The sequence below is a fragment of the Geotrypetes seraphini genome, chromosome 15 (assembly GCF_902459505.1).
Source record: "Geotrypetes seraphini chromosome 15, aGeoSer1.1, whole genome shotgun sequence".
In the NCBI taxonomy this organism is placed as follows: Eukaryota; Metazoa; Chordata; class Amphibia; order Gymnophiona; family Dermophiidae; genus Geotrypetes; species Geotrypetes seraphini.
The window spans coordinates 6,473,545-6,501,256 of record NC_047098.1 but is presented as its reverse complement, the minus strand read 5'-3'; the positions used below and the strand labels follow the sequence as shown (position 1 = coordinate 6,501,256).

Genomic DNA, 27,712 nt, shown 5'->3' with positions numbered 1-27,712 from the left:
ATATTTGAGGCTTGTGCAGATGAGGATGGAGCTTGCAGGGATGGGGCAGAGACAGGAAAAGAATTCGTGGGGACAGGATGGGAAAATGAGTTCCCGCAGAGACGGGGAAAAATTTGTCCCCGTATCATTCTCTACAAAATGCAATCATAAATATGACATGACAAATACATAATCAGACAGTACATTACTAAGGTTCTCTTACAGCATAATAATTCAGTTAGTGAATGCTTCCATAAATAAAGTTGTTTTAAGTGTCTTCTTAAATTTTTGCATATCCGTAAGTATTCTCAAGGATCCCATATTTCTGTACCAATATATATTTTCAACATTATTATTTGTAGATTTATCAGCATCCTGCGTGCTAACCTACCCTCCAAATCTAACCCAGTCCCTGTGAAGACAATGGCCAGCATACAGTGTCATCCTAGTACCATTTTAAAAAGTTCCGATCAAGGTAATTTTAAGATTCATGCAGAAAATAAAATACAGACCCTCAGCACTAAGGGGCACTATATTACTTTAGTACAGACAGCTCAAGTCTCCCTATTTCGGGTTTAGCAATTCACAAATGGGAGAGGGGGAGTGATCATAAAGCCCCTCTTAGCGAAGGATAAGGGAGAGACCCTGGACTCCTACAGCTTGGCCAGATCCTGCTCTCCTCCTTCTGGCCAATCATCAAAGGCTGCCTGCAGAGCAGAGAGTTGTAAATCATGTTCCTGGCTCATTTAAGATTTCCTCAGAGATGGCCAGAGAGAAGCAGTACAAGTCACGTGAAAGCAGTTCATAACCATTAACATCAGCTGGCTCTAGTTCCTGTCGTTTCGTGAATTTACAGGTTTATTTCACATTTGATATACTGGAAGACGTGGTGGAGACAGAGACTGTGAATTCAAGAAAGCCTGGGATAAGCACGTGAGATCTCAGAGAGAGGAAGAGATAATGGTTACTGCGGATGGGCAGACTGGATGGGCCATTTGGCCTTTAATTTCCATCAGGTTTCTCTGTTTCTATAACCATAAAGCTCTATGACCTCACAATGCAGGTGTAAAGAGCCTTAGCCTACAGGAAGAGGAGATGCAAATGTTAAGAGCCTTAGCCAATAGGGAGAGGAGATAGTGGATGCTGCAGATGGGCCATTTGGCCTTTATCTGCCATCATGTTTCTATAACCATAAAGCTCTATGACCTCACAATGCAGATATACAGAGCCTTAGCCTATAGGAAGAGGAGATGCAAATGTTAAGAACCTCAGCCAATAGGGAGAGGAGGAGACAGTGGATGCTGCGGATGGGCAGACTGGATGGGCCACTTGGCCTTTAATTTCCATCAGGTTTCTCTGTTTCTATAACCATAAAGCTCTATGACCTCACAATGCAGGTGTAAAGAGCCTTAGCCTATAGGAACAGGAGATGCAAATGTTAAGAGCCTTAGCCAATAGGGAGAGGAGTTAGTTGATGCTACAGATGGGCAGACTGGATGGGCCATTTGGCCTTTAATTTCCATCAGGTTTCTCTGTTTCTATAACCATAAAGCTCTATGACCTCACAATGCAGGTGTAAAGAGCCTTAGCCTATAGGAAGAGGAGATGCAAATGTTAAGAGCCTTAGCCAATAGGGAGAGGAGATAGTGGATGCTGCAGATGGGCCATTTGGCCTTTATCTGCCATCATGTTTCTATAACCATAAAGCTCTATGACCTCACAATGCAGATATACAGAGCCTTAGCCTATAGGAAGAGGAGATGCAAATGTTAAGAACCTCAGCCAATAGGGAGAGGAGTTAGTTGATGCTACAGATGGGCAGACTGGATGGGCCATTTGGCCTTTATCTGCCATCATGTTTCTATAACCATAAAGCTCTATGACCTCACAATGCAGGTGTAAAGAGCCTTAGCCTATAGGAAGAGGAGATGCAAATGTTAAGAGCCTTAGCCAATAGGGAGAGGAGATAGTGAATGCTGCAGATGGGCCATTTGGCCTTTATCTGCCATCATGTTTCTATAACCATAAAGCTCTATGACCTCACAATGCAGATATACAGAGCCTTAGCCTATAGGAAGAGGAGATGCAAATGTTAAGAACCTCAGCCAATAGGGAGAGGAGTTAGTTGATGCTACAGATGGGCAGACTGGATGGGCCATTTGGCCTTTATCTGCCATCATGTTTCTATAACCATAAAGCTCTATGACCTCACAATGCAGGTGTAAAGAGCCTTAACCTATAGGAAGAGGCGATGCAAAAGTTAAGAACCTCGGCCAATAGGGAGAGGAGGAGACAGTGGATGGTGCGGATGGGCCATTTGGCTTTTATCTGCCATCATGTTTCTAACATCTTGGTGGTTTCATTTTGCACGTCCCTTCTTTCTGGTTTTCTGTCTCTCAGAGATAACGGCCCGTTTTCTTTAACCTTTTCCTATCGTAATAAATTTTACGTTACGCTGGTTCCAATCATAATTATTTTAGCAAAGTTTTGTATTATTCACCGTTATCATTTACGGCTATTGTAAACATAATGTAAATAAGTCATAAGTCTGTAAATTCAAATATTTTGTGTTCCTGGCTCTTTATTAGTATGGGGCATACGATGGCAATGACATTTTTGGACATACGATAGGAAAAGGTTAAGACTGTGTCATCTAATGATTTCTATCCTCTTGTTCCTCTTAGTATTATCTGTGGCTCTGTAATCTACTTTTACATCAGTACAATTGGACTATTTTATCATCTTTGGTCTAGATTCTCAAAACTTAACTTTGCTTTTAACGCAGTCGCTAAGCCTGCTCCAGCCAGTTTAGCGTGCATGTATTTCAGTGGTGGATTCTGCCGTGCAAATGGGCTCATCAATATTTAAACAAGCACTACAGGCGATTCTTCATTACCGCCGAGTGATTCTCCAAGCACGGCACAGGCTTTTGGCGACCCAAAAAAATCAGCGACTGGTCTGGGGGTACTGGCACTGTGAAAAGCGCATCTCTGGCGCGCGTTTTGACTGTGGCTCATGGGGGGAAAAAATGACAAGCTTCACATAAATTATAGCAGGCTTTTTTGTGGGGGTTGGAGACAAAAAAACGCTTTTGAGCACATGTCCACTTCCCCCCTCCCTGGTTTCCGCATTCGCAATCTCACATAATCGCAATTTTTTTTTGGGGGGGAAGGGGAAACTCCCCCATATTTTTGCCTTCCCCCTCGGCATCCCAGCCTTACCTGGTGGTCTAGCGGGCTTTCGGGGCAGGAGACAGAGAGAGAGAGAAGGAGAGAGACAGAGAGATAGAGAGACAGAGAGAGAAGGAGATAGAGAGAGAGAAGGAGAGAGAGAAAGAGAGAGAGAGAAGGAGAGAGACAGAGAGATAGAGAGACAGAGAGAGAAGGAGATAGAGAGAGAGAAGGAGAGAGAGAAAGAGAGAGAGAGAAGGAGAGAGACAGAGAGAGAGAGAGAGAGAGAAAGAAGGAGAGAGAGAGAAAGAAAGAGAGAGAAAGAAGGAGAAATAGACAGAAGGAGAAAGAGAGAGAAGGAGAGAGAGGGAGAAGGAGAGAGAGAGAGAGCAAGCCGGCGAGGAGCAGCTGCTCATTAAACAAAACATATCCCAGCACTAGACTAAAAAGGTGGAGAAAGAAATTGTCCTCTCCAGCCAAATCTCATTCCTGGCTTCCCTGGGGGAGGCAGAACCTTTGCCTCACAGCTGTTTCTGCTGAAACATGGGGACTGCTATTCAGGGTTGCTGCTTCATTTGCTACATACCTACGAGTCTCTCCCAGAGTCCCTTTGCTGTGCCAGCACTGACAGATCTGACCATGGATGAAGGGGACTTCCAATTGGTTCGCTTTATGATCCACAACACATGCAGCCCCCCTGCTTATGGGCCACTAAAAGATCTGAAGAAAATCCATACCTGTAGAATTATAGAGTCCCCCCCCCACCTCACCTGCCAGGACAGAAATTCAGTGAGTTCTAGACCTGAGCAGGTAGTGACAAAGCTTCGCCTAAAGAGGGCGCCCTGCAGCTAGAACAAGAGAGCAAACAGTGATAGCAGCACATCCCCTACTGCCCACAGTGGGGCAGGATGTGAGGGCCTCACTGTTTGACTGCAGCAGCCTAAAACAGTCCTCCCCCATGCCAAGAAGACAGAAACAGTCATTCCAGTGGATATTTTTACCCGACTCGACCTATCTGCCTTGACTTTTCGGAATCAGATGCCCATTAATTCCTTGGGAGGTGACAGCCGGTCTTCCTGTTTCGGTGGCACTGGCTACTGTATATCACATTTCACCTCTCTGTTAGCGGGGGCCATTCCCAGCATTAAAGCACCTTGTATCCGATTGTGCGGCAAAGCTCCAGAAAACCCCAGATATAGACTACACTGGAAACGCTGTGTACAAGTGGTACGATTTTTCATTCCGTCAAAAATTACAAAGACTAAGGGACACTCGATGAAGTTACAAGGAAATAGTTTTAAAACCAATAGGAGGAAATATTTTTTTCACTCAGAGGATAGTTAAGCTCTGGAACGCGTTTCCAGAGGTTGTGGTTAAGAGCGGATAGCGTAGATGGTTTTAAGAAAGGTTTGGACAATTTCCTGGAGGAAAAGTCCATAGTCTGTTATTAAGACATGGGGGAAGCCACTGCTTGCCCTGGATTTCGGTAGCATGGAATGTTGCTACTCTGGGAATTCCGCAAGGAATGTTGCTACTCTTTAGGGTTCCAGAATGCTGCTATTCTGAGATTCTAGAATGTTGCTACTCTTTGGGGTTCTAGAATCTTTTGTTACTCTTTAGTATTCTGGAATGCTGCTACTCCTTGGGTTTTGGCCAGGTACTAGTGACCTGGATTAGCCACCGTGAGAACAGGCTACTGGGCTTGATGGACCATTGGTTTGACCCAGTAAGGCTATTCTTATGAACTTAAGCCAGAAGAAAAGCTTGGGAGCATTAGATGGAGGCAATTCCATACATCCTCTACTGCCATTCCAAATCTTAATCGCGCCCACACCTGTTGGTTTCTAGAAACAAGCTGGGCTCAGTTTGCAGTGTTAACAGGACTGGGGTTACCAGACATCCGGATTTCCCCGGATGGCTTTTCAAAACCCGGCACTTTGTCCAGGTTTTGAAAAACCTCCTCAAATTGCGTCGGGCAGGGAGGAAGTCTGCGCATGCCATGTGATGACATCATAGGGGCGTGTGCGTAACATCTTCGCATAGCATCCGCGCATGCACGGATTTCCTCCCTGTCTGACAAGAACGGGCAGCGGGGGTAGGGTTAGCTCATTACAGGGCGGAGATGGGCGGGCCTGGGAGGACAGGTCTAGGGGTCCGAATTTCCTAATTGGAAAATCTGGCAACTCTAAACAGGACCATTGCAAGAACAAACTCCAAACCCTAGGATCATTCATACTATAATTCTTTGCCTTTTTTTTTTTTAAAGCAGTACTGGCGTAATAAGAGTGAGGTGTGGCTGGGGCGGTGGCATATGCAGAGTCCCTGATTTAACTACTGCCAAAAGCAGAGTAGAAAGAGGCGATTTCTGTCCTATCTATGTTGGGATCATTTGATTGAATTTCTCTGCCTTGCAGGCCATGTGCACTGAGCACGGAGTCGAAGCACGGAAAAATCTGTCTTTGGCTAAAGGAAAAGCAATGTGGGTTTCCTATTTCCACATCTAATTGCAAGCTGGAGGCCCCGGCTTTGGGTTTATGAACCCTGGAGAGAAGGAGAGGGAGGAAGAAGAGTTGTTAAGATGTAAAGTGCAAGTCAAAAAATGAAAGTTTCAAGTGATGCGTGAATCCTTTTGTTTGCGATTTACTTACATTTTCTGGTAATGTCATCATCAGCTCATTTCTGTTCTGATCCGCGGAAAGGGATTTTAGATCCCAAAGGTTAAGCCAAGAAATTTTTTTTTCCGGCCAATAAAGTGTCACTTTATATTTCATTTTTTGGAAGAACATCGGGAGAGGGGAGATGCGATAGAGACGTTTAAATATTCTCTTGCCTAAATACACAGGAAGCAAATTTCTTTCCCCTGAAGAGGCAGCTCTGCAACGAGGAAGCACAAGATGAACGTGAAAAGGAGTAACCTGAGGTAATACTTCCTCACAGAAAAGGTGGTAAATTCATAGAACGGCCTCCCTGTAAAAGTGCCAGAGAAGAAAACTGTAGCTGAACTCAAGCAAACTTCAGATAAGTGCATCTTTCAAAAAGAGGAAAAGATAATACAAGGTGCCCACAAGAACACTTGTCGATTTGAAATGGTTTCAAAATCAGTTTGATGCTGTCTCCATCTGCTGGTGGGTGGTCCAAGGCCTAAAAGTCTCAGGATTCATCTGCGGATGACAAGGAAATGTTGAGACACAACGATGACGGGAGGAAGGATTTTAAGAAAAATGTTAACAACTGTTGCGACTTATGTGGTAGTGACAGCTTAATAATAGTCATCATTTTTCTTAAAATTATAATGTGATTCTAATATAGAAGATCATTGAGAACGACAGAAGAGCGGGACTCGGGTGGGATTGTATTGTGATGATCTTAAGGTGGCCAAACAGGTTGAAAAGGTGACGGCAAAAGCTAGAAGGATGCTAGGGTGCATGGGGGAGAGGTATGGCCAGTAGACAGATTTTGAGTCCACTGGGACAGATTGGGAAAATGCTTGAAGTACCTTTATGTAAACCCCTTTGAATGTGGTTATAAAACTATAAAAAGGCGGTATTCCAAGTCCCAACCCCTTTCCCCCAGTCCCCCCTTTTTTGATAATAAGACAGGGCTGGTTCTTCTAATTTAGTGGTTCCAAACTTGTCCTGGCGTCCCTCAGTTTTTCAGGATATTCACAATGAATATGCATACGACAGAATTAGTGTGTAAAAATCTATCTCCAAATGGGTTTGAGAACTTTAGCCAAGACCAGGGGTAGGCAATTCCGGTCCTCGGGAGCCGGAGCCAGGTCAGGTTTTCAGGATCTCCACCATGAATATGTATGAGATGGATTTGCATACATTGCCTCCTTGAGATGCAAATCTATCTCGTGCATATTTATTGTGGATATCCTGAAAACCTGACCTGGCTCCGGCTCTCGAGGACTGGAATTGCCTTCCCCTGGCCAAGACTCAGTCCATCTAAAATGCCCCAGGCAAATGTGCAGCATAATTGTGCAGAGATAACAGATATGACTACAGATGCACAGAAGATGTTGGCAGAGGAAGACCACTCTCTATAGGTCCACTCAGTATTCCCCTTTACTTGATCTGGAACATTTCTCATTTGATGCGAGCGGATTTCAGCCCAATTGAGCGACACAGAAAGTTTGGACGGGGTAAAGGCCGAAGCTGACCTTCAAGAAACCAAAGCAGCCCCACCGTGGTTCCAACAGGATGGCATTACGGTGTTAAGTGGATACGGGAGGAAGAATCGTAATAGGTTAGGAAAGAAGCATTTTTCTGGGTGAAATGTTGATAACGAGGAAGCCAGTAACCAACCACTTTTGCCTCGGGAGCAGAACCCAGCGAAGAATGAAAATCAGGACAGACAAGCTTCCAAGATGGAGGATTTTATCTTATGTTCACATCCTTCATACCATTGCAAACACACTGACCTGGACCCCTGAGGAAGGCTATAGTTAGCTGAAACATGGACCGTGTTGGGTCTATTACATGTCAGTTACTCAGTGAAGTGGAGATTGCATTTCAATAAACATCACATCAAGATATTGGATTCCAGAGTTTCTGTTTTTTTTGTTTGGGACTTCAGTTTCTAACTGTGGAACACCTGGGCATCTTCTTGTTTCATTGTCTAAGTCTAAGTCCTATGTTCTAGTCTAAGTCTAAGTCTATAAGTCTAAGTGGATTCACAACATAGAAGAATGGATACATGATGGCAGATAAAGGCCAATGGCCCATCCAGTCTGCCCATCCATAGTAACCATTATCTCTTCCTCTAAGAGATCCCATGTGACTATCACAGACTTTAATGAATTCAGACACAGTCTCTTGTCTCCACCACATCTTCTGGGAGACTGTTCCACGCATCTAATTCTTCAACAGGATCAGTTACCCTTACAAATGCTAAGGTGCCTAGGAAGAGGTATGGCCATTAGGAAAAAGGAGGTATTGATGTGTATGGTTCACCCATACTTCCAGGACAGGTCCAAGGGTATCTGGTTTCCCAGGCAAATCTTCAGCTGTGCACCCCTTTTCTAGCAGTGGCAGTTCAAGGTCCTTCCACATCTTCTAACTAAACTAAACCAAACCTTAGGCTCATATACCGCATCTTCTCTGTAACGGCAGAGCTCAGCACGGTTTACAAGAAATTAGAAAGGAGAACAGATACAATATGGATTTGGAATAGTATGGAGAGGAGCGGAATTTACAACTTTGAAAATAGCCAAGTTTTTCAGATGTGTCCTCTTTTCTACCCCTTCTCCCAAGATGGCCAATATCTCTCCTTACCTTCCCCCACCTCACCCCTGAGGTGTCCAACATCTCCCACCTTCTCCTCCTCCCGTGTCCATGGTGAGCTTGGAACGCTAAGCAAGAGTCAGTATGGTGAAGGCCTGCCATGTACCACACCTCTCTGAATCTCCAGTTTTGCACAAGGTCTCTGTGCCGGCTGCCCTAACTCTTGTTCAATGTGGCTTAGCACATGGCTTCTGCCCTCCAATTTGTGATGTCCTAGGTAGACACATAGTCCACTTAGTGGCCAGGATAGCCCTGGATACTTTTTAAGATACAAGAACATCTCCACATACAAGCACATGGCTTCTGCCCTCCAATTTGTGATGTCCTAGGTAGACACATAGTCCACTTAGTGGCCAGGATAGCCCTGGATACTTTTTAAGATACAAGAACATCTCCACATACAAGCACATGGCTTCTGCCCTCCAATTTGTGATGTCCTAGGTAGACACATAGTCCACTTAGTGGCCAGGATAGCCCTGGATACTTTTTAAGATACAAGAACATCTCCAGACCAGAAAACACTACCATCTCTATCAGCACGAGGCATGGCATAGCTTTTCAGTCTTTACAGAAAGGAACCGATGCGCCTCCCAAACCTGTAACTGACCCTAGGAACACACAAGCGAACTTTGTGCTGGAAGACAACAAAGACCCAATTCAGACTGCAGTGTCTACTTCACAGCCCCCCCCCCCAGTCCCCCCCTTCGGTTTACTTCGTGACCTCCAAGCAGAGGAAAACTGCCAGCTGTTGGGATGGTGAAAGGATAGAGCACTCCCACCAGCCCAAGATGAGAAACCTCAGGCCCGAAGAATGCCACAGAGAGAGAGAATCTAAACAGTTCTCCAATTCTATGTTCCGAGAGAGGGGGGAGATGTATGTCAGGAGATTCGTGTCAATAAGCAGCCGAGAAGGACATAAAGAAAGCCCTGATAAACCTCTTTTTTTAAAATTGTAAACAGCTTTAAAACCTAGTTGTATTAATCAAATCCAGGAACGCAGCCTGGCAGATATGGAAGACCAGCTCAGCAGGCAGATTCTGCATTCTGGGAAGGCAGAGAGGTTTGAGCCCTGGAAGCATGGAAAAAAGTGAGCTCCTATGAAAACTAAGGAGGGGGGGTGTGTGTGTGAAAACTGAGCTAAGTGAACAGAAGGAAATACAGGATCCACAGAGACAACATTTCCAGCAGAGAGGGATCCCCCCTATACATCACACGGCCATGTTGGGTATTCAGTCTGTACATTTAATAAAGACGTTATTTGCACGTGGTTTGTCTCCACCGAGTCTGCTGTTGGTGGCTATCCTATGGGAATTAGGAGATTCATACCCTTTTCCCTCTCCAAAACTGCAAAAAAGGATGCCGAATGCCCAGCCTCTTAACCATATTAGAACTTCGCAAAGTATCTGACAGCCCAAGCGTGTGGGTGAAAAGATGGTTTTCTTATCTGATAAGGAACGGCCAATGTTGTTTGGGTTATACTAATAAGAAAGAAAGTGCAATCCGATTAGCTTTTCAGTCCCTGAGGCCAAGGGACATGCGGTTCTCAAACACAGGGCCACTAAGTGCAGCTCCTTAAACACACCCAGTGGCGTAGTAATGGGGGGGAGGCAGACCGCCCCAGGCACAATCTTCCTAAGGGTGCGACACCCCTTCTCCCTCTCTGGCCCCCGCTCCTTGCCGTGCACCCCTCACCTTCCCCCGTACCTTTTTTTTTTTTTTTACTTCCCTGGCGCGAGGTTGCTGACCACATAGACATCGGCGCTCTCTCCGACGTCACTTCTGAGACCCGCGTCTAGGAAGCGACAGCAAAGGGCGAGCAGACACCGACGCAGGCGGGCTGCTCGCGCCGAAGTTAACAAAGCACGGGGAAAGGGAAGGGGTGGGGTGGGCATGGCAGGGGGAGTTGGGGGAGGGGCGCCATTCACCCTTACTAAGCCACCGCTCACACCACCAGGCTGCTCCTCACCCTCCACTCAGCCCCAAGCTCAACAGGGGCAATAATTTCAAATTTAATAATTTCACAGACGGCACATGAAACGCAAAGTAGAGAATGACACGGTGACAAAATTCATCACCGTTCCCGTCCCCGCGGATAACTGCGGGAAATAATCTCATGACATTTTTTAGTGTCTATTTCAACCTCAGTCCTTCTACACCAGCATTCTTCAATGCAAGGCTTGAGGGTCAACGGCTGATTCTTATGTGAGCCAAGCATAGGATAATGAAGCCATTGTGACATCACTGATGAGGTTGGCTCTCAGGCATTGGTGGAATAAGGCCTTATGACATCACAATATCTGCTCTGGATACCAGAGACTGTCATTCTTTAGTGTCTATCTCAACCTTAGTCCTTCTACACCAGCATTCTTCAATGCAAGGCTTGAGGGTCAACGGCTGATTCTTATGTGAGCCAAGCATAGGATAATGAAGCCATTGTGACATCACTGATGAGGTTGGCTCTTAGGCATTGGTGGAATGAGGCATTATGACATCACAATATCTGCTCTGGATACCAGAGACTGTCATTCTTTAGTGTCTATCTCAACCTCAGTCCTTCTACAACAGCATTCTTCAATGCAAGGCTTGAGGGTCAACGGCTGATTCTTATGTGAGCCAAGCATAGGATAATGAAGCCATTGTGACATCACTGATGAGGTTGGCTCTCAGGCATTGGTGGAATGAGGCCTTATGACATCACAATATCTGCTCTGGATACCAGAGACTGTCATTCTTTAGTGTCTATCTCAACCTCAGTCCTTCTACACCAGCATTCTTCAATGCAAGGCTTGAGGGTCAACGGCTGATTCTTATGTGAGCCAAGCATAGGATAATGAAGCCATTGTGACATCACTGATGAGGTTGGCTCTTAGGCATTAGTGGAATGAAGCATTATGACATCACAATATCTGCTCTGGATACCAGAGACTGTCATTCTTTAGTGTCTATCTCAACCTCAGTCCTTCTACACCAGCATTCTTCAATGCAAGGCTTGACGGTCAACGGCTGATTCTTATGTGAGCCAAGCATAGGATAATGAAGCCATTGTGACATCACTGATGAGGTTGACTCTTAGGCACTGGTGGAATGAAGCATTATGACATCACAATATCTGCTCTGGATACCAGAGACTATCATTCTTAGTGTGTATCTCAAGCTCAATGTAAGGCTTGAGGGTCAGTGGTTGAGTCCATTCATACTCTGATTCTTCCCTCTCTCCTTAAAGAATGACATGAAGATGGTTTCCCATGGTTATCCGCGGGGATGGGAACGGTGATGTGTCATTCTCTAACGCAAAGCTTAAAATGAAAGACTGAAATATGAACAAAAGAATCTTATGTTCTCTTTTTTTTATTCCCCGCCACGGAACATGTCAACTACTCTGAATGTGAAGTGCAATAACGCGGCAGTGAAGACGCTGCAAAGAGAGCGCTGGACGCTATCATACTTTTCGAACCAGTAAAGGCGCCTCCATGATGAGGATTTAGTGTGGGGGCCAATGGTCTAAGCCTGGATGGTGGCCATGCTCTCCGGTGGCGCCCGCCACTCCACACTCGCGATCTCCTTTTCCCTTGTACCTCTGTAAAGTTTTGCCAGCGCAACCGGCTTCTCCAGCATGCCACTCGCGCTAGCGTTGGGCTTCCCTCTGATGTCACTTCCAGGCCTCGCAACCCGGAAGTGATTCAGAGGGGAACCAGGCCGGCGTGAGTGACAGGCAGGAGAAGTGGCTTGCACTGGCGTAGATCTACAGAGGTACTGGGCGGGGGAGGGATGGCGCAAGCGCAGCGTGGCATGGGATGCTGGTACCCCCATCGAGATGGCACTCGGAACAGTTCACCCCCCCCCCCCTCATGACGCCACTGATGCCCTGTGCTGCTATGTTAAAGGGCTCTGTTTCCGTCCCTGAGCTTGGACTTCTGCTTTTACGAGTTGTGGGAAAGATACGGATGCAGATGAGGAAAGGCAGGCATGGTCATTGCTCAAGGGCAGGGCTTTTCTTTTTTGGAGGGGGTACCCCATTGTCCCCAGGTATTAACAAAATCTCAGAGTTCTGCCTTTTCAAAGATTTTACTACTACTATTTAATATTTCTATAGCGCTGATAGGCATAAGCAGCACTGTTCAACAACAACATATTTAACAGACGGTCCCTGCTCAGTAGAGCTTACAATCTACATTAACAGACCGCACGACAAGTAGGGGCTTAGGGAGTTTCTCAGGGTGCTTAGGATGAGGGGGTTATGAGTTAAACGCATTCTGTGGATGGTTGCAGGAGACCTGGCTGTTGTGTTTACCCCAATTCGGAAGAACAGCCTGGCATTTGAGTTCCAGCATCTTTTCCTGTTAGAAAAAAAAATGCATGGCTTAAGGATGACCCCTTGTGGCCCAGAACTGAGGGCAACTCTTTGTGGCTAGATACAGGGCCCAGAATTGCAGGGTCTTGGAAGGAACATAACCAACAACCCCAAACCATTGCTGCAGGAGTTAGACCAGGTGCAGTATGGGAGGTAAAAAATTAGGGGAAAGATCGCCAGATAGTTGCAAATAAAGGCTTAGAGCACCCGATTCCAACGCTTGTTCTCACTGAGCTGGAAGCCCAAAGAAGCAGGAGAAAAGTTTTTAAACGGGGAGGGGTCAGGAAAGTCCATCTCCCCCTACACACAATCCTGTTTTTCTTTCCTCAATCTAGCGACACTAGACCTGGTTTAGAAATATTAAATTGTGTGCTGCACCCTTCTGCGGACTGGTGGGATAGAGACCGGCAATGATCTGCTTGCACCTGGTATGTACCATAGCAGTTCTATTAGATGGGGTGCGTTCAGGATGGAGGGGGGGTGAATCATCCGGAAGTTCTATGATACAATCAAAGCATGAGCAAAGCTTTATCAAAGAGACACCCCTTTCCCAGCCTTTACAAAGAAGCCTCTGGATGTCGGCCTTGGCCTGTTCAACCCACACACATGTACAGAAGGATTGGCTTTAGCTTGGCCCCACCCCAAAAAAACACAAAAGCTGCAGTGTCTGCTACAAGATTTAGCCTGGTGGAATGTTGAATGTTCATCTCTTATATCAAAAAAAATAAAAAAAACAAACAACAACCAACCAGCAGTGCAAATATTTAACAATTCTGCTCTCTAAGAGATTTGTTTCATTCCCCCTCTCCTCTTTGAAGGGAGGTCTATTGCTTAGGGAGATGTAAGAGAACGGAAAAGGGGAAAACCTGCATTCCAGCACGCGACCCGATTCACGAAACGGCCCACTGCGTGGTTCCCCCCCCCCCCTCGATCGCCCATTTTCTGATCCGGCCATGCAAATTAGTAATACCCCCATGCAAAATAGCCAAGCGACTGATTCACTTACATTGCTTGGCTATTTTCCATCGGGGTTTACGATCCTAAAAACCCGACTGCTGGGGTTTTTTTTCAAATACAAAAAGCACTTAAATAATATTTATTACAACACAATTCAATCTTTTTTGATTATGTAAACTAAAAACAGATACAAAGTTTCATAAAGCAGAAAAGATGTACTACAATAAATATTAAATCAACTGGCACTAGTGCGACTGATTTATTTCAAATATGACACCACTAGCTTCTGTATTAATGCTACAAAAAAATGGAAAATCATTTGGAATAAACCCAAATTTATTTGTAATATAGTTTGTTTCAGTGGGTCACATGTCTTAATCTGATTAAGGTGACTAGCTTTACAGAGTATTTGGGGGGAATTCTTTTGCAATTCTTCGATATGGGCATTTAAAATCTTTTCTAATTCTTTAGCTCGTTTGTCTTCTTCCTGGAAAAATTTCTCTATTGCTGTGTTAGTAAATGATGCCTCTGGGGAAGACAATATTATCCCCAAAAATCTTCTCTACAGGAATGAGAAAGAAAATCAAATCCAACTCCTATAACTTTCTCACTTATATTCAAGCAATGATGTGCATGAAACTTTCAATGAAATTGTGGCGTAAGTAAGTCATTGCTTGAATAGAAGTGAGAAAGTTATAGGAGTTGAAGACAATATTATCCCCACGGCAGTGTGTCTTGGGGTTTTTTAATGTGTAAAGAGAGACCACTACCCTTAGTTTCACTTAAATAGTTGTTCAAGAGATGCTAAAAGATCAGCTCAGAGATATGGAGGGGTTATTTGGAAGGATAAACCCCCCTATACCACCTCACCACCCAATCATTGCTAGATCATTCATACTTTTAAGCATAACTTAGGGTTCCTTTTACGAAGCCGCATTAATGGTTTAACCTTTTCCTATCGTGTGTCCCGGACAACGGGACATTCCAAAAATGTCATTGCCATCGTGGATAAACAGTCTGTATGGACTAATAAAGAGCCAGGAACACAAAATATTTGAATTTACAGACTTATGACTTATTTACATTATGTTTACAATAGCCGTAAATGATAACATGCAACATGCAATGCTTTCTTGAGATTGTGGAAGACTACAGATGTAACTAATGTTGAAGGCTCCACTCGGAACTTTGCGTAACACGGAGAATTCTCTCCAAAGGGAATCAGGTTCTCCACCATGTCCTGCCACCTGTCTCTAGGGGAAACAACCAATAAAGATAAAGCAAGGGCTGACTACCAAGGTCCTCAAGGCCACAACCCAGTAGGGTTCTCAAGAGTTCCACAATGAGTATGCATGAAATTGATTTGCATGTACAGCTTCCATTGTATGCAAACAGACTTCACGTATAATCATTTTCAAAATCTTGAAAACCCCAACTGGGTTGTGACCCTCAAAGACCGTGTTTGCTCACCCATGGGATAAAGGATACAGCTTGAGTTAGGTCACAGAAAGCCTGGAAGGTCATCTGACAGTCAAGGAAATCTCCCAAGATGCAGCTTTCCTGACCCACGAGAGTCAAGGTTTCAAGCGTCCTGAAGTTACCCAAGTTAAAAATCAATACAATCACTGGGGGTCAATATAACACAAAATGGAAGCTCCGTAGCACCACCAAATATTACGCAGCATTCTTATCATTGTACATTTCACTCATTTCATTAATGGTAAAGCTACAACCATGGGTTCTATATAAAGGGATCTGGTCCCGTCCCCTCCCTGGTCACTTACTGAGGAAGTGGTCTTCGTCAGGTTCCGACACGCTCATACCTGCAAGCAGAGGCTCTATCTGGGTTGGCAGGAAGCCTGCAGAAGGTGCAGCAAGACGCGACAAAACAAGACATGAACAAGGAGAGCGGACAGAAACCGGAGGACGTGAAGGAAAGGGACGGGAGCAACGAGCAGAAAAGGAAAAAAGAAGAAAGATTTATAACAGTTATAGGGCAAAGAAAACCTGAACAACAATTTTGGAAATCTACCATCCCGGCCCCTGACCCATGTCACCTCACTTTACCTCAGGATAGGATTTTTAAACACTTCGTAACAAGAAAGGCAAAACCAAAGAACCAGAGAGACATACATAGGGTCAAGATCATGTTGTCTTTCCATCTAGTGAACCTGAATTATACCAATCTGTTGATTCTGGCTGTATTATTAGGGTGAAGCAGATTCTGAGTACCGAGTACACAGGGCCTGCAGGCCTCGGACACACCAGAGATGTGATGCACACAATCCCGAGAAGCCCTGCTGGTCCAAAATTGGGGCTGAAGGACAAGGGACTTTCTAGGAAAAAGCTTCCTACCTGCCACTTGGGTCAATAAGGGCACATGAGTAGCAGGCCTCTGAATGAGGGAAAGGCGGCAGCAGGGAGATTTTTAGAAAATTTTAATGGTTTTTAGAGATTTCTAGCTGATAGTATCTTTAGTAATTCAGATTCAGTAATTCCCTGCTTCAAAGAGCTTACAGTCTAAGTGGATACCTCAGGCGCATGACTTGCCCAAGGTCACATGGACCACCAGCTGGAAAAGTGAAATATGAATCTGCTTTCGCCTAAAAAAAAGAAAATCTCCAATGGCAGATCCTACCATCAGTATATTAAAGTTATAAACAAAACCATTTAACATATATTAACATCACACATGTATCATGACGTTGCTGCAGACAGAAGAAAAGATAAAGTGATGATTTCATGGCAATATGAAAAAAAAATAAAAAAAATAAAAAAACTCCCTTTTCTTTCCTTCTTTGCCCTTCAAAGATTTGGGGACTAATAGAGAATTTCTTCTCATTTTTGAAAGATATATTTCATTTTCCTATGTACATTATATTTCTGTTTTCCTTTATTACTCATTTTTCCATGGAAGATTACATTGCTTGTTCAAATTCTTTAAATTGCAATAAATATAAGATTCTAAAATTAATACGTACTTGTTTTGATGAACTATTTATTCATAAAATAGTTAACAAAATAGACAACAGAAATGCTACATAAATGTGAAACCACCATAACCCCATATAATTATTTCCTGCCTATAAATATGAGATTGATATCATCCCACATGTAAGCAGTGAGACTGGACCACAGAGAGGGTGTGGCCAATGCTAGACAGATGGAATCCCCTACAGAGAGGCGATCAGCGAGCCTGAAGACAAGACATCTCACTCTATTTCAGACGGTTTTAACTCACTTATAGGATAACTGTGGGCTCACTTTGCAAATACACTCTCCGATGTCTCTCCCCTCTGTGGTAGACTCAGTTGGTCTCTCCCATATATTGTGATGTCACAATGGGAGCAGCTGGTTATTAAAGGGCTGAGTAAGCTGAGAGTGGCCACATTTCAGAGGTCAAGACCTAGGAGAGGACTAGCAGTGGGACTGAATAGGAGAAGGCTGGGACAGAGCTACAGGCAACAGAAGAGGAGGTGAAAGACCAAACTAGCATCAAAACCAAACACTACTCATTCTCGCCTTTTACATTTCTCCCTTCTGTTTATTGTCCCCTTTCTTCTTCTAACCTATGCTGCCTTTTCGCTTCTCCCTCTCCAAAGGATTAGGTAAAGTGTTTCTCGTTAGGGTGATAGAAACTGTATGAGCCACGTGTCTGTGTGCCTAAGTAGATAAACAGATGGAGTCTCTCCAACAGGCCCTATCACTTGATTGAACTGTGCAGAAAAATGGAAAGGGGAAGAGCAGGAAGACTAGAGAAGGAAGGGAAAGGCGATAAACAGCGACATATTCGATAAGACGTCTAAGTCCCACTTTGGACGTTTCTGCAAGATGTCCAAAGTTGGAATTGGAGAAATGGCCATTTTCGAAACCAGTAAAACCGCTACATGTCCCAAGTTTTTTTGAATTGCCTGCTTAGACGTCTTGGCCGCCAGGACATCCAACCTTAGGTTGTCCAACTCTGTTCGTTGTTTTTGATCACAAAACCATCCAAATTCAAAACATCCAAATCTAGACCATTTGGACGTGGGAGAGGCCAGCATTTTAATGGACTGGAAACAGACATGCCAATAGAGCAGTGGGGCTTCTTAGAGTGCTAGAATCATAATCCCCCTTATCATGTATGATGAGCCCTCCAAAGCTCTACCAAAGCCCATTATACCTATCTGTTTACCACCCCAATAGCCCTTATGAATGTAGTTGGCATTTATATGGCAGTATAGTAGGGTTTGGTGGCCTCACACTTTCTACCATAAGTGTGATGGGCCTGGGTCCTTCTCTCTATGGTTCATTAGCAAACTCAACGAGCTACTTAAGACACCTGTATGATTCTCTACAGGGATTTCCCATACTCATTGGTGCAGCTGTTCTACCGACGGGTATGTACTGCTTCACTGATTTTTGAGGCATGGGAGGTGATCAGTGATCACTGGGGAAGTGTGTGGGGGGGGGAGGTCATAACTTAATCCTTTCAATGGTCATCTGGTCAGTTTGGGTACCTTTTAGGCACTTAGATGTTTTTAAAACAGGTCTAACTCAACGTCTAAGTTCCATCTAGAACATCTTGGGAAAGGTTCGATTATTACAAGACATCCAAGCCTAAGCCCGCCCAGAATACGCCTCCAACACCCCACCCCACCCCACCTTGATTCTAGATGCATGGCAGCTAAGACGCCTCACAAGATGTCCAGAAAGACGGTTTCGAAAATTGCCACTTGGATGCTTTGGAGAGAAAAACGTCCCAAGTGACAATTTATGCTGTTTTTTGGGATGTCTTAAGTGTTTTGAAAATACCCCTAAGAGACTCATAACCAGAGATGTTCTCCTCTCAGTCTCCTCTTCTGAAACGCAACTGCCCAAGCATCCTTAGCCTTTATAAGCAGTCTTTGTGACACCATCAGGACATCACAACCGAAGGGGAGATACTTATAGAGAAGAAATAACCTGCCAACCCCAGGGAAATGCAGACCACCAGAGACTTGATTGCAGGACTATGACCAAGCTCCACCTCAAAAGAGGAGGAGTAAACCATTTTTTTTGTTCTCTCGTCCTTATAACTGCCTCTCTTACAAAGACAACTAGAAAGCACAGAAGGTGCTATATAAAACCCCTTCATTTATTTACAAAGTTTTAATCCCATACTCCTCTCAGAAAACTTTAAGATCAAACGAACAACTTTTATTGGTAATTCCTACCCTTAAAATGATCAATACACAAAGGCAATTCATTTTTACAGTTACAGCACCGCAAACGTGGAACTCCCTCCCGCTATACTTACGACAGGAGAAAAACCTTGATAAATTTAAAGGCCAACTTAAGAGCTTTCTTTTTAAAGACGCTTTTAATGTTTAATTGAAAAGCCAATTGCTCTTTTTAGTAATAATTCATTTTATTTAATTATGTATTTTTATTCCCAATAAACTAATTTTCCCCTACCCTTTGTATATTACCCTTAATTGTTCTTCCTTTTCTATCAGACAATGTAGTTCTTTCCCCTCCATCCTAATGTATCATGTAGTATTTTGTCTATGTTTAAAGATTTTATCTTTTTACTCAATTTTGTTCTTGTTTACCCAATATTAATATTTTATGTACATCGCTTAGTAATTATTGATAGGCGATTGATCAAATATTGAATAAACTTGAAACTTGAAGGTAGCGCTCAGCCACGGAGCTTGCTGGCCGTGATCTTTCTCCATGTTGCCTAGTTTTCTATAAGCCCACAGAAAAATAAATGTAGAGAAGTTGTCCCATATTGGTATGTAGAACAAGCTCCCCTCCCTTTTCTCTGTGTTTCCACACACACACACATACTCTCATCCCCTGAAAATGGTGCTTTTCCTGCAACTTCAGGCCTAACGACACGCCGTTGCCATCTGGCTCTCAAATTCTAGGGTGAACAAGACACCACAGATCCGGCTCCTATGGAAGACAATTCTCAGTTTCTTCAGCAGAAGAGAAAACAAAAAGAAAAACTTCCCTCCCTGTTTATTTTCACTCATTCTTGGCTCGTTGTTCATATAATTACACGCCGGAGTCCAAAATGTGTGTTCCAGCCCGTGTCTGGTGTACACAGCTGGCCAGCAATCCAGATGAGCGCCAGGGGACCTTGGCTTAATCTTCAACTGGTGAACATATGGCAAACCCGGGGCTTACTGGCCAGCTGTTGTGGAGCCAGAAGAAATAGATTTTTTTTTTTCTTTATTATGGTCAACAGCCAGGAGACCTCAGAGCTCATTCTGTAAACATCTTATATAACAGGAGCGTACTGCAACCTTTTGCCTGTTCATCCATGGTTCGGGATTATGAGCTAGGTCAAGCATGGAAATAGATTAGCAAGGCAGGCTTCACTAGTGTTCCCTCTAAGCCAGTGGTCTCAAACTCGCAGCCCACCAGGTACGATTTTGAGGCCCTCGGTATGTTTATCCTAATCACAAAAGTAAAATAAAACAGTTTCTTGATCATCTGTCTCTTTAGCTATAAATTACACTATTATTATTAAGACTTAGCCAAAAGGAAAGATTTATAAACTATAAAGAGTTTTACCTCATGCAAAATTGTCATTTCTGTAATTAGGCATTAACTATTTTTTTTTCTGAGGCCCTCCAAGTACCGACAAATCCCAAAATGTGGCCCTGCAAAGGGTTGGAGTTGGAGGCCACTGCCTTAACTGTATCCATGACATTCTGTTTGTCTTTGGGAAGCAGAGCCGAGATTGTGATGTCATAATGCCTCATTCCACCAATAAGAGCCAACCTCATCAGTGATGTCACAGTGGCTTGATTGTCCTGTTCTCCCCTTTGCCCTCCCACCCAGCCAGCTGATTAACTGTTCCCCTTAATTCAGTGGTCTCAAACTCGCGGCCCGGGGGCCACATGCGGCCCACCAGGTCCTATTTTGAGGCCCTCAGTATGTTTATCATAATCACAAAAGTAAAATAAAACCTTTTCTTGATCATATGTCTTTAGCTATAAATGACAATATTATTATTAAGACTTAGCTGAAAAGAAAGATTTATAAATTATAAAGAGTTTTACCTCATGCAAAATGGTCGTTTCTTTAATAAGACATTAACTATTTTTTAATGAGGCCCTCCAAGTACCTACAAATCCACAATGTGGCCCTGCAAAGGGTTGGAGTCGGAGGCCACTGCTCTAAGCTGTGCACATATAAGTAGCAACTGCACATACAAAATTTCTGCTGGCTTTTATGTGCATATGGGCTAGCAAAAAAGAGAGCTACAGCGGCTGCAAAAGCCAACTTGAAATCCACCCCAATCTAGGGTATTCCCAAACCAGCAACCTAGTCTCCTGTGCATACTTTTACAAAGCAGTACTGCTCAGATCAAAGTGTAGCTCAAAATGTTCGCTTTGGACAATCCGTTTTACGTCATCTCATTGCATTATAGATTGTTTTCCACCTCCTGTATGCTCTCTCAGCTTGGGACTCACCATCAAGTGGGGCTGCACATCCCCTGCCTGTCTCCGGAGAAAACAAAGTTGCTTACCTGTAACAGGTGTTCTCCGTAGACAGCAGAGGAATGCAGCCACACTTGCTCGCCCACCATCCCTCGTCTCCCATTGCTAGAAACAAAACTGACAGGAGGAGGGGAGGGGGGCTCGAGGAGTAGGGTAATCCTGCACATGCTCAGTAAGCTCAAAAGCTTACTATAGCTAGGGGAGGGCACCGACGCAGTAGGATCAGGTCAGTCTTGGGTTTGGTTCAAAATCCTCACAAGGGGGCATTAAGCTGCACAAGTTTCCCTAACAGAAAGTTCTAATGCTCTGACCCTTCCAAATCAGGGAAAACATCATCACCATTGAAACACGATCGGTGCTACATCAAGTTAGTAATTCTATAAGGAACCAACTAGTTTTATGCAGCAGGAAGACACGAATGACAGTATACTAGTGATTTATGTGTGAAAGTGCCACTTACATGCATAAATGACCTCTCACAGAGTACCGACTAGCAGATAAGTGCGCATCTTCCACAATGATTTGAGTGGGCACGGGCACAGGAGGCGGCTGGGTGGAGCATTGTCAGAGCTCACAGAATTCTATTTGCACGCATACCTATCATTTATGTACAAATGGGTATAGCGCTTGTGCAAGAAATCACACCTCAATGTCCACCTTTTCATTCATGAGCTACTAGTTGATAAAGAGTAGGCAGTAATCTTTCTTGAAGAACAGGCTTGAACCAGGCGCCTACTTGCCCTCTTATCCTGGACACCCTGTTATAGGAGCATTCTTCACATGGATTCTCTAGAGATCCTGGGCTTGAGTCTACTCAAGGGTTTGTAATTTTTGACAAGTGAAAAATTGATCCACTTGAACCCGTTATAACGCATTGTAAAACATAAGGTTTCAAAGTATGCATTCTTTGAACCCTCACAATTGTCATTTTTTTTTCTTACCCTTCTATGATTTCTCCTGCCAAGTGGCCCATTGGAGCAGAAGAGCATTGTGGGTGTATTTGAGAAGCTGGAGTAACTTCCTGATTTGGGGATAGCTTGTTATATGTTAAATTTTTATAAGAGTTTATGCAGTAAGCTTATAAGGGACCCTCTCCTTCCAATCTCCCAAACCTCTCACACCACCATCATTTATCCTCTTAACAAATGTTCTCTGAAATGAATGTGATCTGAGCAGATGTGCAACCAGCTGGCCCGTCTGCTTGTTTGTCTGCCTGCCAGCTCTGGCTGCTTTTTCCCGAACAGCTGGGAAAGCACCGATGCTTCTCCCAGGAGACTGTCGTAAGTGTGTGGACTTGTGCGGCAGAGAGCTGTGGACCAGAGGAAACGCTGAAGGATTCAGGATCTGCCCAACCTCGTCTCCAGACTGAGAACTTGTGTACTGCAAAGTCTCCTGGTCTTTATTAACCACTGCGGTACCTGTTCTAAGGTGGGGAGTGGGGCGGGGAGTGGGGGAATGTGGGAGTGTGCGTGTGTGTATGTGTGTAAAGCTTTTTCCTGCCGCTTCCTGTGGTGGGACACTGCCTGGCGTGTGTGAGAAGCTTTGTGGTACCGTCCCTTACAGCGTGGCATTTTTGGTGGCATCTGCTCACAAAGTACTCCGGCTAAACCTGGCCAGCATTTTAAGTCTACTATGAGATGAGCAGCATTTTGGGACAAATGTGATAGAAGAAAAGATCCAATGAAAATTCATTTAATTGACCTCCCAACTCCACCCCATTGAAGACTGTCCTTCCCTCTTGCGGAGCAGGTGGATATTCCAACCCAGGTAGAGAGATATTTATTTATGTATAATACGTATTTGCCACTTAAACCAAAGCGGCTCATCGTAAAAGAAACAGATTCCCCATTTCCCATCCAACCCTCAGAGCTACACCGAGGAAAGTCAAGCACAATCTCAAGAAGCAGTTGGAAGTAGCGACTCTCACGTCAACTCATTGGTGGTTTTTCCCAGGGAGAGAAAATCTTAGAGCTTCAACTGTGAAGACGAGAATTCAGAAACATTTTCTCTGAAGGACAAGTAACTTAGGTGAAGATACACGAGGCCAGAATTCAGAAACGTTTTCTCTGAAGGACAAGTAACTTAGGTGAAGATACACGAGGCCAGAATTCAGAAACGTTTTCTCTAAAGGACAAGTAACTTAGGTGAAGATACAGGAGGCCAGAATTCAGAAACGTTTTCTCTGAAGGACAAGTAACTTAGGTGAAGATACACGAGGCCAGAATTCAGAAACGTTTTTTCTAAAGGACAAGTAACTTAGGTGAAGATACACAAGGCCAGAATTCAGAAACGTTTTCTCTGAAGGACAAGTAACTTAGGTGAAGATACACGAGGCCAGAATTCAGAAACGTTTTTTCTAAAGGACAAGTAACTTAGGTGAAGATACACAAGGCCAGAATTCAGAAATGTTTTTTTCTGAAGGACAAGTAACTTAGGTGAAGATACACGAGGCCAGAATTCAGAAACGTTTTCTCTAAAGGACAAGTAACTTAGGTGAAGATACACAAGGCCAGAATTCAGAAACGTTTTCTCTAAAGGACAAGTAGAGGAGCGAAGAGGTTCAGGGGAGGTTTGGAGGGGGGCATCTGGTGGCAGGAGAGAGTGGGCATCCCTGCTGCCATTTTTGGGGGTTTGGGGGGCAGTGGCTCCGGGTACCTGGTGCAGGGAGGGGGTTATGCCTTGTAGGAGGGATTAGGAATCCCTGCCATTTTTTGGGGTTCAGGGAGGAAGTGGCTCCCGGGTACCTGGTGTGGAGAGGGGGGCTATAGCGCGGAGGTGTTCTGCGTGGCAGGAGGGAGTGGGCATCCCTTCTGTCATTTGTTTTGGGTTCGGGGGGGTGGACAGTGGCTCGGAAGTGCCTGGCTTGGAGGAGTTCGTTTGTCAGGGTCTTTGGGCCATCATCGGCGGTGGGGGACTTTTTTTCTTTTTATGGGAGAGATATTTTGCATATGTAACACACGCAAAATATCTGTGCCATTGGAAAAAAAAAAAAAAAAGGCAGACATGTGACCGACAGGTCTAGACAAAATGGTTTTTATGATCGCTAAAACCCCATTTTTTTTTTTGACTAGCCAAGCGATGTTAGTGCGTCAATCGCTTGGCTACTTTGCATGGGGTTTTAGCTAATTTGCATGGCCAGATTGGAAAATGGGCAATCGAGGGCATAAAACACACGGTGGGCCGTTTTGTGCATCGGGTCAGTAACAGCGATCGTCGCTTAAGCTGTGAAAACAGGTTTAACGACGATCACCGACTTTAGTGTATTCCCCCCCCCCCACACACATACACTCTTAGTGCTTGTTCTGACCGAGCTGGAAATACAAAGAAGAGGCTGAAACTGCCGAGTCCAAACAAGAGAGTCTTAATTTTCCACAACCAAAAGCTCCGCACTCAAAATCACCACCCAAGTTTCCTGTCCTAAAAAACAAGCTGAGCACTCATAGATCTGCCTAAATTTTGTTGGTAACCCCTAGGACTTGGAGTGTGTGTGTGTGGGGGGGGGGGGGGCTTTCCATCATAGCTGTGGCCAATGCTGACCTCCTTCATTCAGCAGCCACTTCCTGTTTCCCTTGTGCAGATAGGACAACGTCCAAGAAACACAGGAAGTCGCCGAAAGCCAGACCCGCCCCCAGATATCCGAGATCAGGCACTGGCGGCCTGCAGCAGCCGGTCTAAGAGAGAAAATTACCACACACCCCAAAAATTGAGACCGCAGGACCCAGCTGCATGACCACTAGTACAATTTTTCATCTCTGCTAAGAAGTAAATTGAAATGCAATGGCCTAGTGTCTTAGCTCACACGAGCAAAGATTTGTTTTTGCTCTAATTCTGCAGGAAATCACCTCCCACTCAACGGAAAACAAACCTACAATGATTCCAGATGGACATCACTTTTATTTATGAATACTTTGAAAAACAACAGTACAGTAGACTAGCCAAGGAGCCAAAGTGTCATTTGGGACCAATATGGAGTCCGAGTGATTAAGCATTCTGCACAGCCATGTGAGAGGAGGAGCAGAAAACAGATCTCATTTCTATGGCAGGTTTGGAAGAAGCACAGCAGAAGGAGCTTTTAATAATAGGGTAGTATGCAGTCTTGGGTTCGACAGACTGGGGGGGGGAGGCGGGTTGGTACAGAAACTAGGGGTGTGTACTGATAAGTGCACATTAGCGTGGCCAAAAATTTTAAGTGCATGCAAATAACTACAAAGTAATGCGCACGTAATTAATTTGCATAGATAATGTACATGCAGAGAACGAAGAGGTGTAAAACACTGTAAAAATGCCTGAAAATCAGGAAACAATTGTTTAAAATGAGCACAAACTAAACTCTAATTTTTGGTCACACACATCTCTACCAGACAGAGGCCCAGCTGATACCATGGATGGATGGTACGGGCATGGTTGCCCAAGAGCAGGTTATGGTCAAGCAGGACGTGAAGAGCCAGTGAACGTGAGTTTGGATCTGTAGTCACTCCTATTGTTTGGGGGTGAAGCCAAATGGACAGGATGAAATGGAATAAGAGGATGTCAGATGTTATCAGCTTTAAAACAGAGAGGAAAATGACCCCCCCCCCCCTTGAAACACACCCAGAAGGAGACAACCTGTAAGGGACCTACCTAAGTTTATACTTAAGAATTAGGGCGTTTCATTCCCCCATTGGCATGAAAGAGATGGAGTCAATAAGAGAACAGATTAGAAAGTTATCTACACTTGCTTAGAAACGAGCATCGGACACGGACAGCAACTGGGTCTGTCTGGCAGACCTGCAAGTACAATAGCTGGAATTTCTAGTGCAACTGAAGACGGTCACATATCCAGGTCAGTCTGACGAGGTACACAGGCAGCATCGTTGATATATTCATTGTGGATATCATGAAAACCTGACTGGCAAGGGGCTCCTCAAGGACTGACTTGGGAAACACTGGTGTAGACCAGTAACTAGGAAGCTTGGATGGGTCTACTGGTCTTTTTCTACCATCATCTATGTGACGGAAGGAGTGGCCTAATGGTTAGAGCTAAAACTTCAGCACCCTGAGGTTCTAGGTTCAAACCCAGCACTGCTCCTTGTGGCCCTGGGTCAAGTCACTTAACCCTCCCATTGTCCCAGGTACGTTAAGTAGATTGTGAGCCCGCTGGAAGAGATAGAGGGAAATGTTTGAGTACCTGAATATGAGAACCGCTAGACAATCTCCATTGATAGGCAACGTGTGTAAATCAAAAAGTTAAGGCGAAATAGATTTAACGGCTTTGATAGAAGTAACTGCGAGCAATTGAACATATCACTTTTCCACATGGTCCCCATGCAAGACGACGCATTTGTGGTATCGTTCAACTAACTTCCGCATTCCTGCAGAGAAGTTTTTTGGCTGCTCCCAAAGCCAGGTGGGCACCGCTTCCTTTACTTCATCATGCTTTGTCTTTTGCTCTCCGGGCCGCAGTGATGCGCCCAGGTTTCGTCGCCAGCGACCATTCTCTCCAGAAGACTCGGATCTTCTTCAGGAACCGGGTCGCAACCTCCACACGGTGTTGCTTGTGCAGATCAGTCACCTGTTTGGGAACCCAACGTGCGCAGACTTTCCTGCATCCCAAGTCATCGTGCATTATGGCAAACGCAGATCCGTAGCCGATATCCAAATTTGCAGCCAATTGAGACACCGTTATCTGTCGGCCTTCTCTAATCAAGGCAGCTGCCCCGTCAATGCGCGATGTGGATGGGCGGCCAGAACGACCTTCGTCGGTTACACCTGTTCTTCCTGCGTTAAACCTTTTAACGCACTCAAAAACCTTCCGTTGACTCGTCGTGCAGTGTCCATACTAAGTCAATATCCAACAGTAAATTTCCAAAGGTTTCACTCCCTCTGCACACAGAAAGCACACTACTGGAAACATGCAATGGAGAGTCCATGTTTCCGACCTCATGGCTACCTCACGCCTAAAGGCCAAGCGCTGCACTGTCCACCCTGCTTCGACGGAGCTTCAGACCTTACCATAAGAGGGTGCTCCCACAGGACGGCTCTGGGAGAAAACAGAGAATATTGAAATTAGTGTATCACGGTTTGAGACCAGAGGCAGAAAATTTTTACTGAGCAAGAGTCTTCGAGTCTCCGCAGTGCTACGATCAATAAAGTGTACCTTGAATTTTACACCCATGGCTGAATCATTGACATCTTATCCTCTGTTGTGCTGTGCTCTTCTCACAGGTGAGGCCGCCTTGGGCTTTTTTCTTCAGCGTCTCAAAGGTCTCTGATAGAGTAACATGGGAAGACGCAAGAGGAAAGGCTGTGTAAGATGGGAGGCCGTAAGGAGAAAGGTTGCGTCTTTTCCTTCTCATCGTCCTGCTTCAGTAGACCCTGATGAGAGCCAGATGACAGGGGTGGAAAAAGCAAAAGCCTGCACCGGGCTACAACGATGAGACGGAGGCAGGGAGGCAGGGCCTGGAGAGCAACATAAAGTCAATTCCCCTTTTAAATGTCAAAATGCACAAA

General features: G+C 44.7%; 1 protein-coding gene across 14 annotated transcripts in view; it reads right to left on the bottom strand.

The window, feature by feature from the left end:
- HSPG2 (heparan sulfate proteoglycan 2) overlaps nt 1-27,712 on the bottom strand; it is a 332,003-nt gene that overhangs the window by 220,663 nt on the left and 83,628 nt on the right. For 13 of the 14 annotated variants that reach the window (XM_033922874.1, XM_033922879.1, XM_033922877.1 and 10 more), the window contains exon 4: nt 15,530-15,604. The exons of the other annotated variant lie outside the window; for it this stretch is intronic. In XM_033922874.1, the coding sequence (XP_033778765.1) occupies nt 15,530-15,604 (75 nt within the window). The remainder of the gene's footprint in view (nt 1-15,529; nt 15,605-27,712) is intronic. 14 annotated transcript variants of the gene reach the window in all.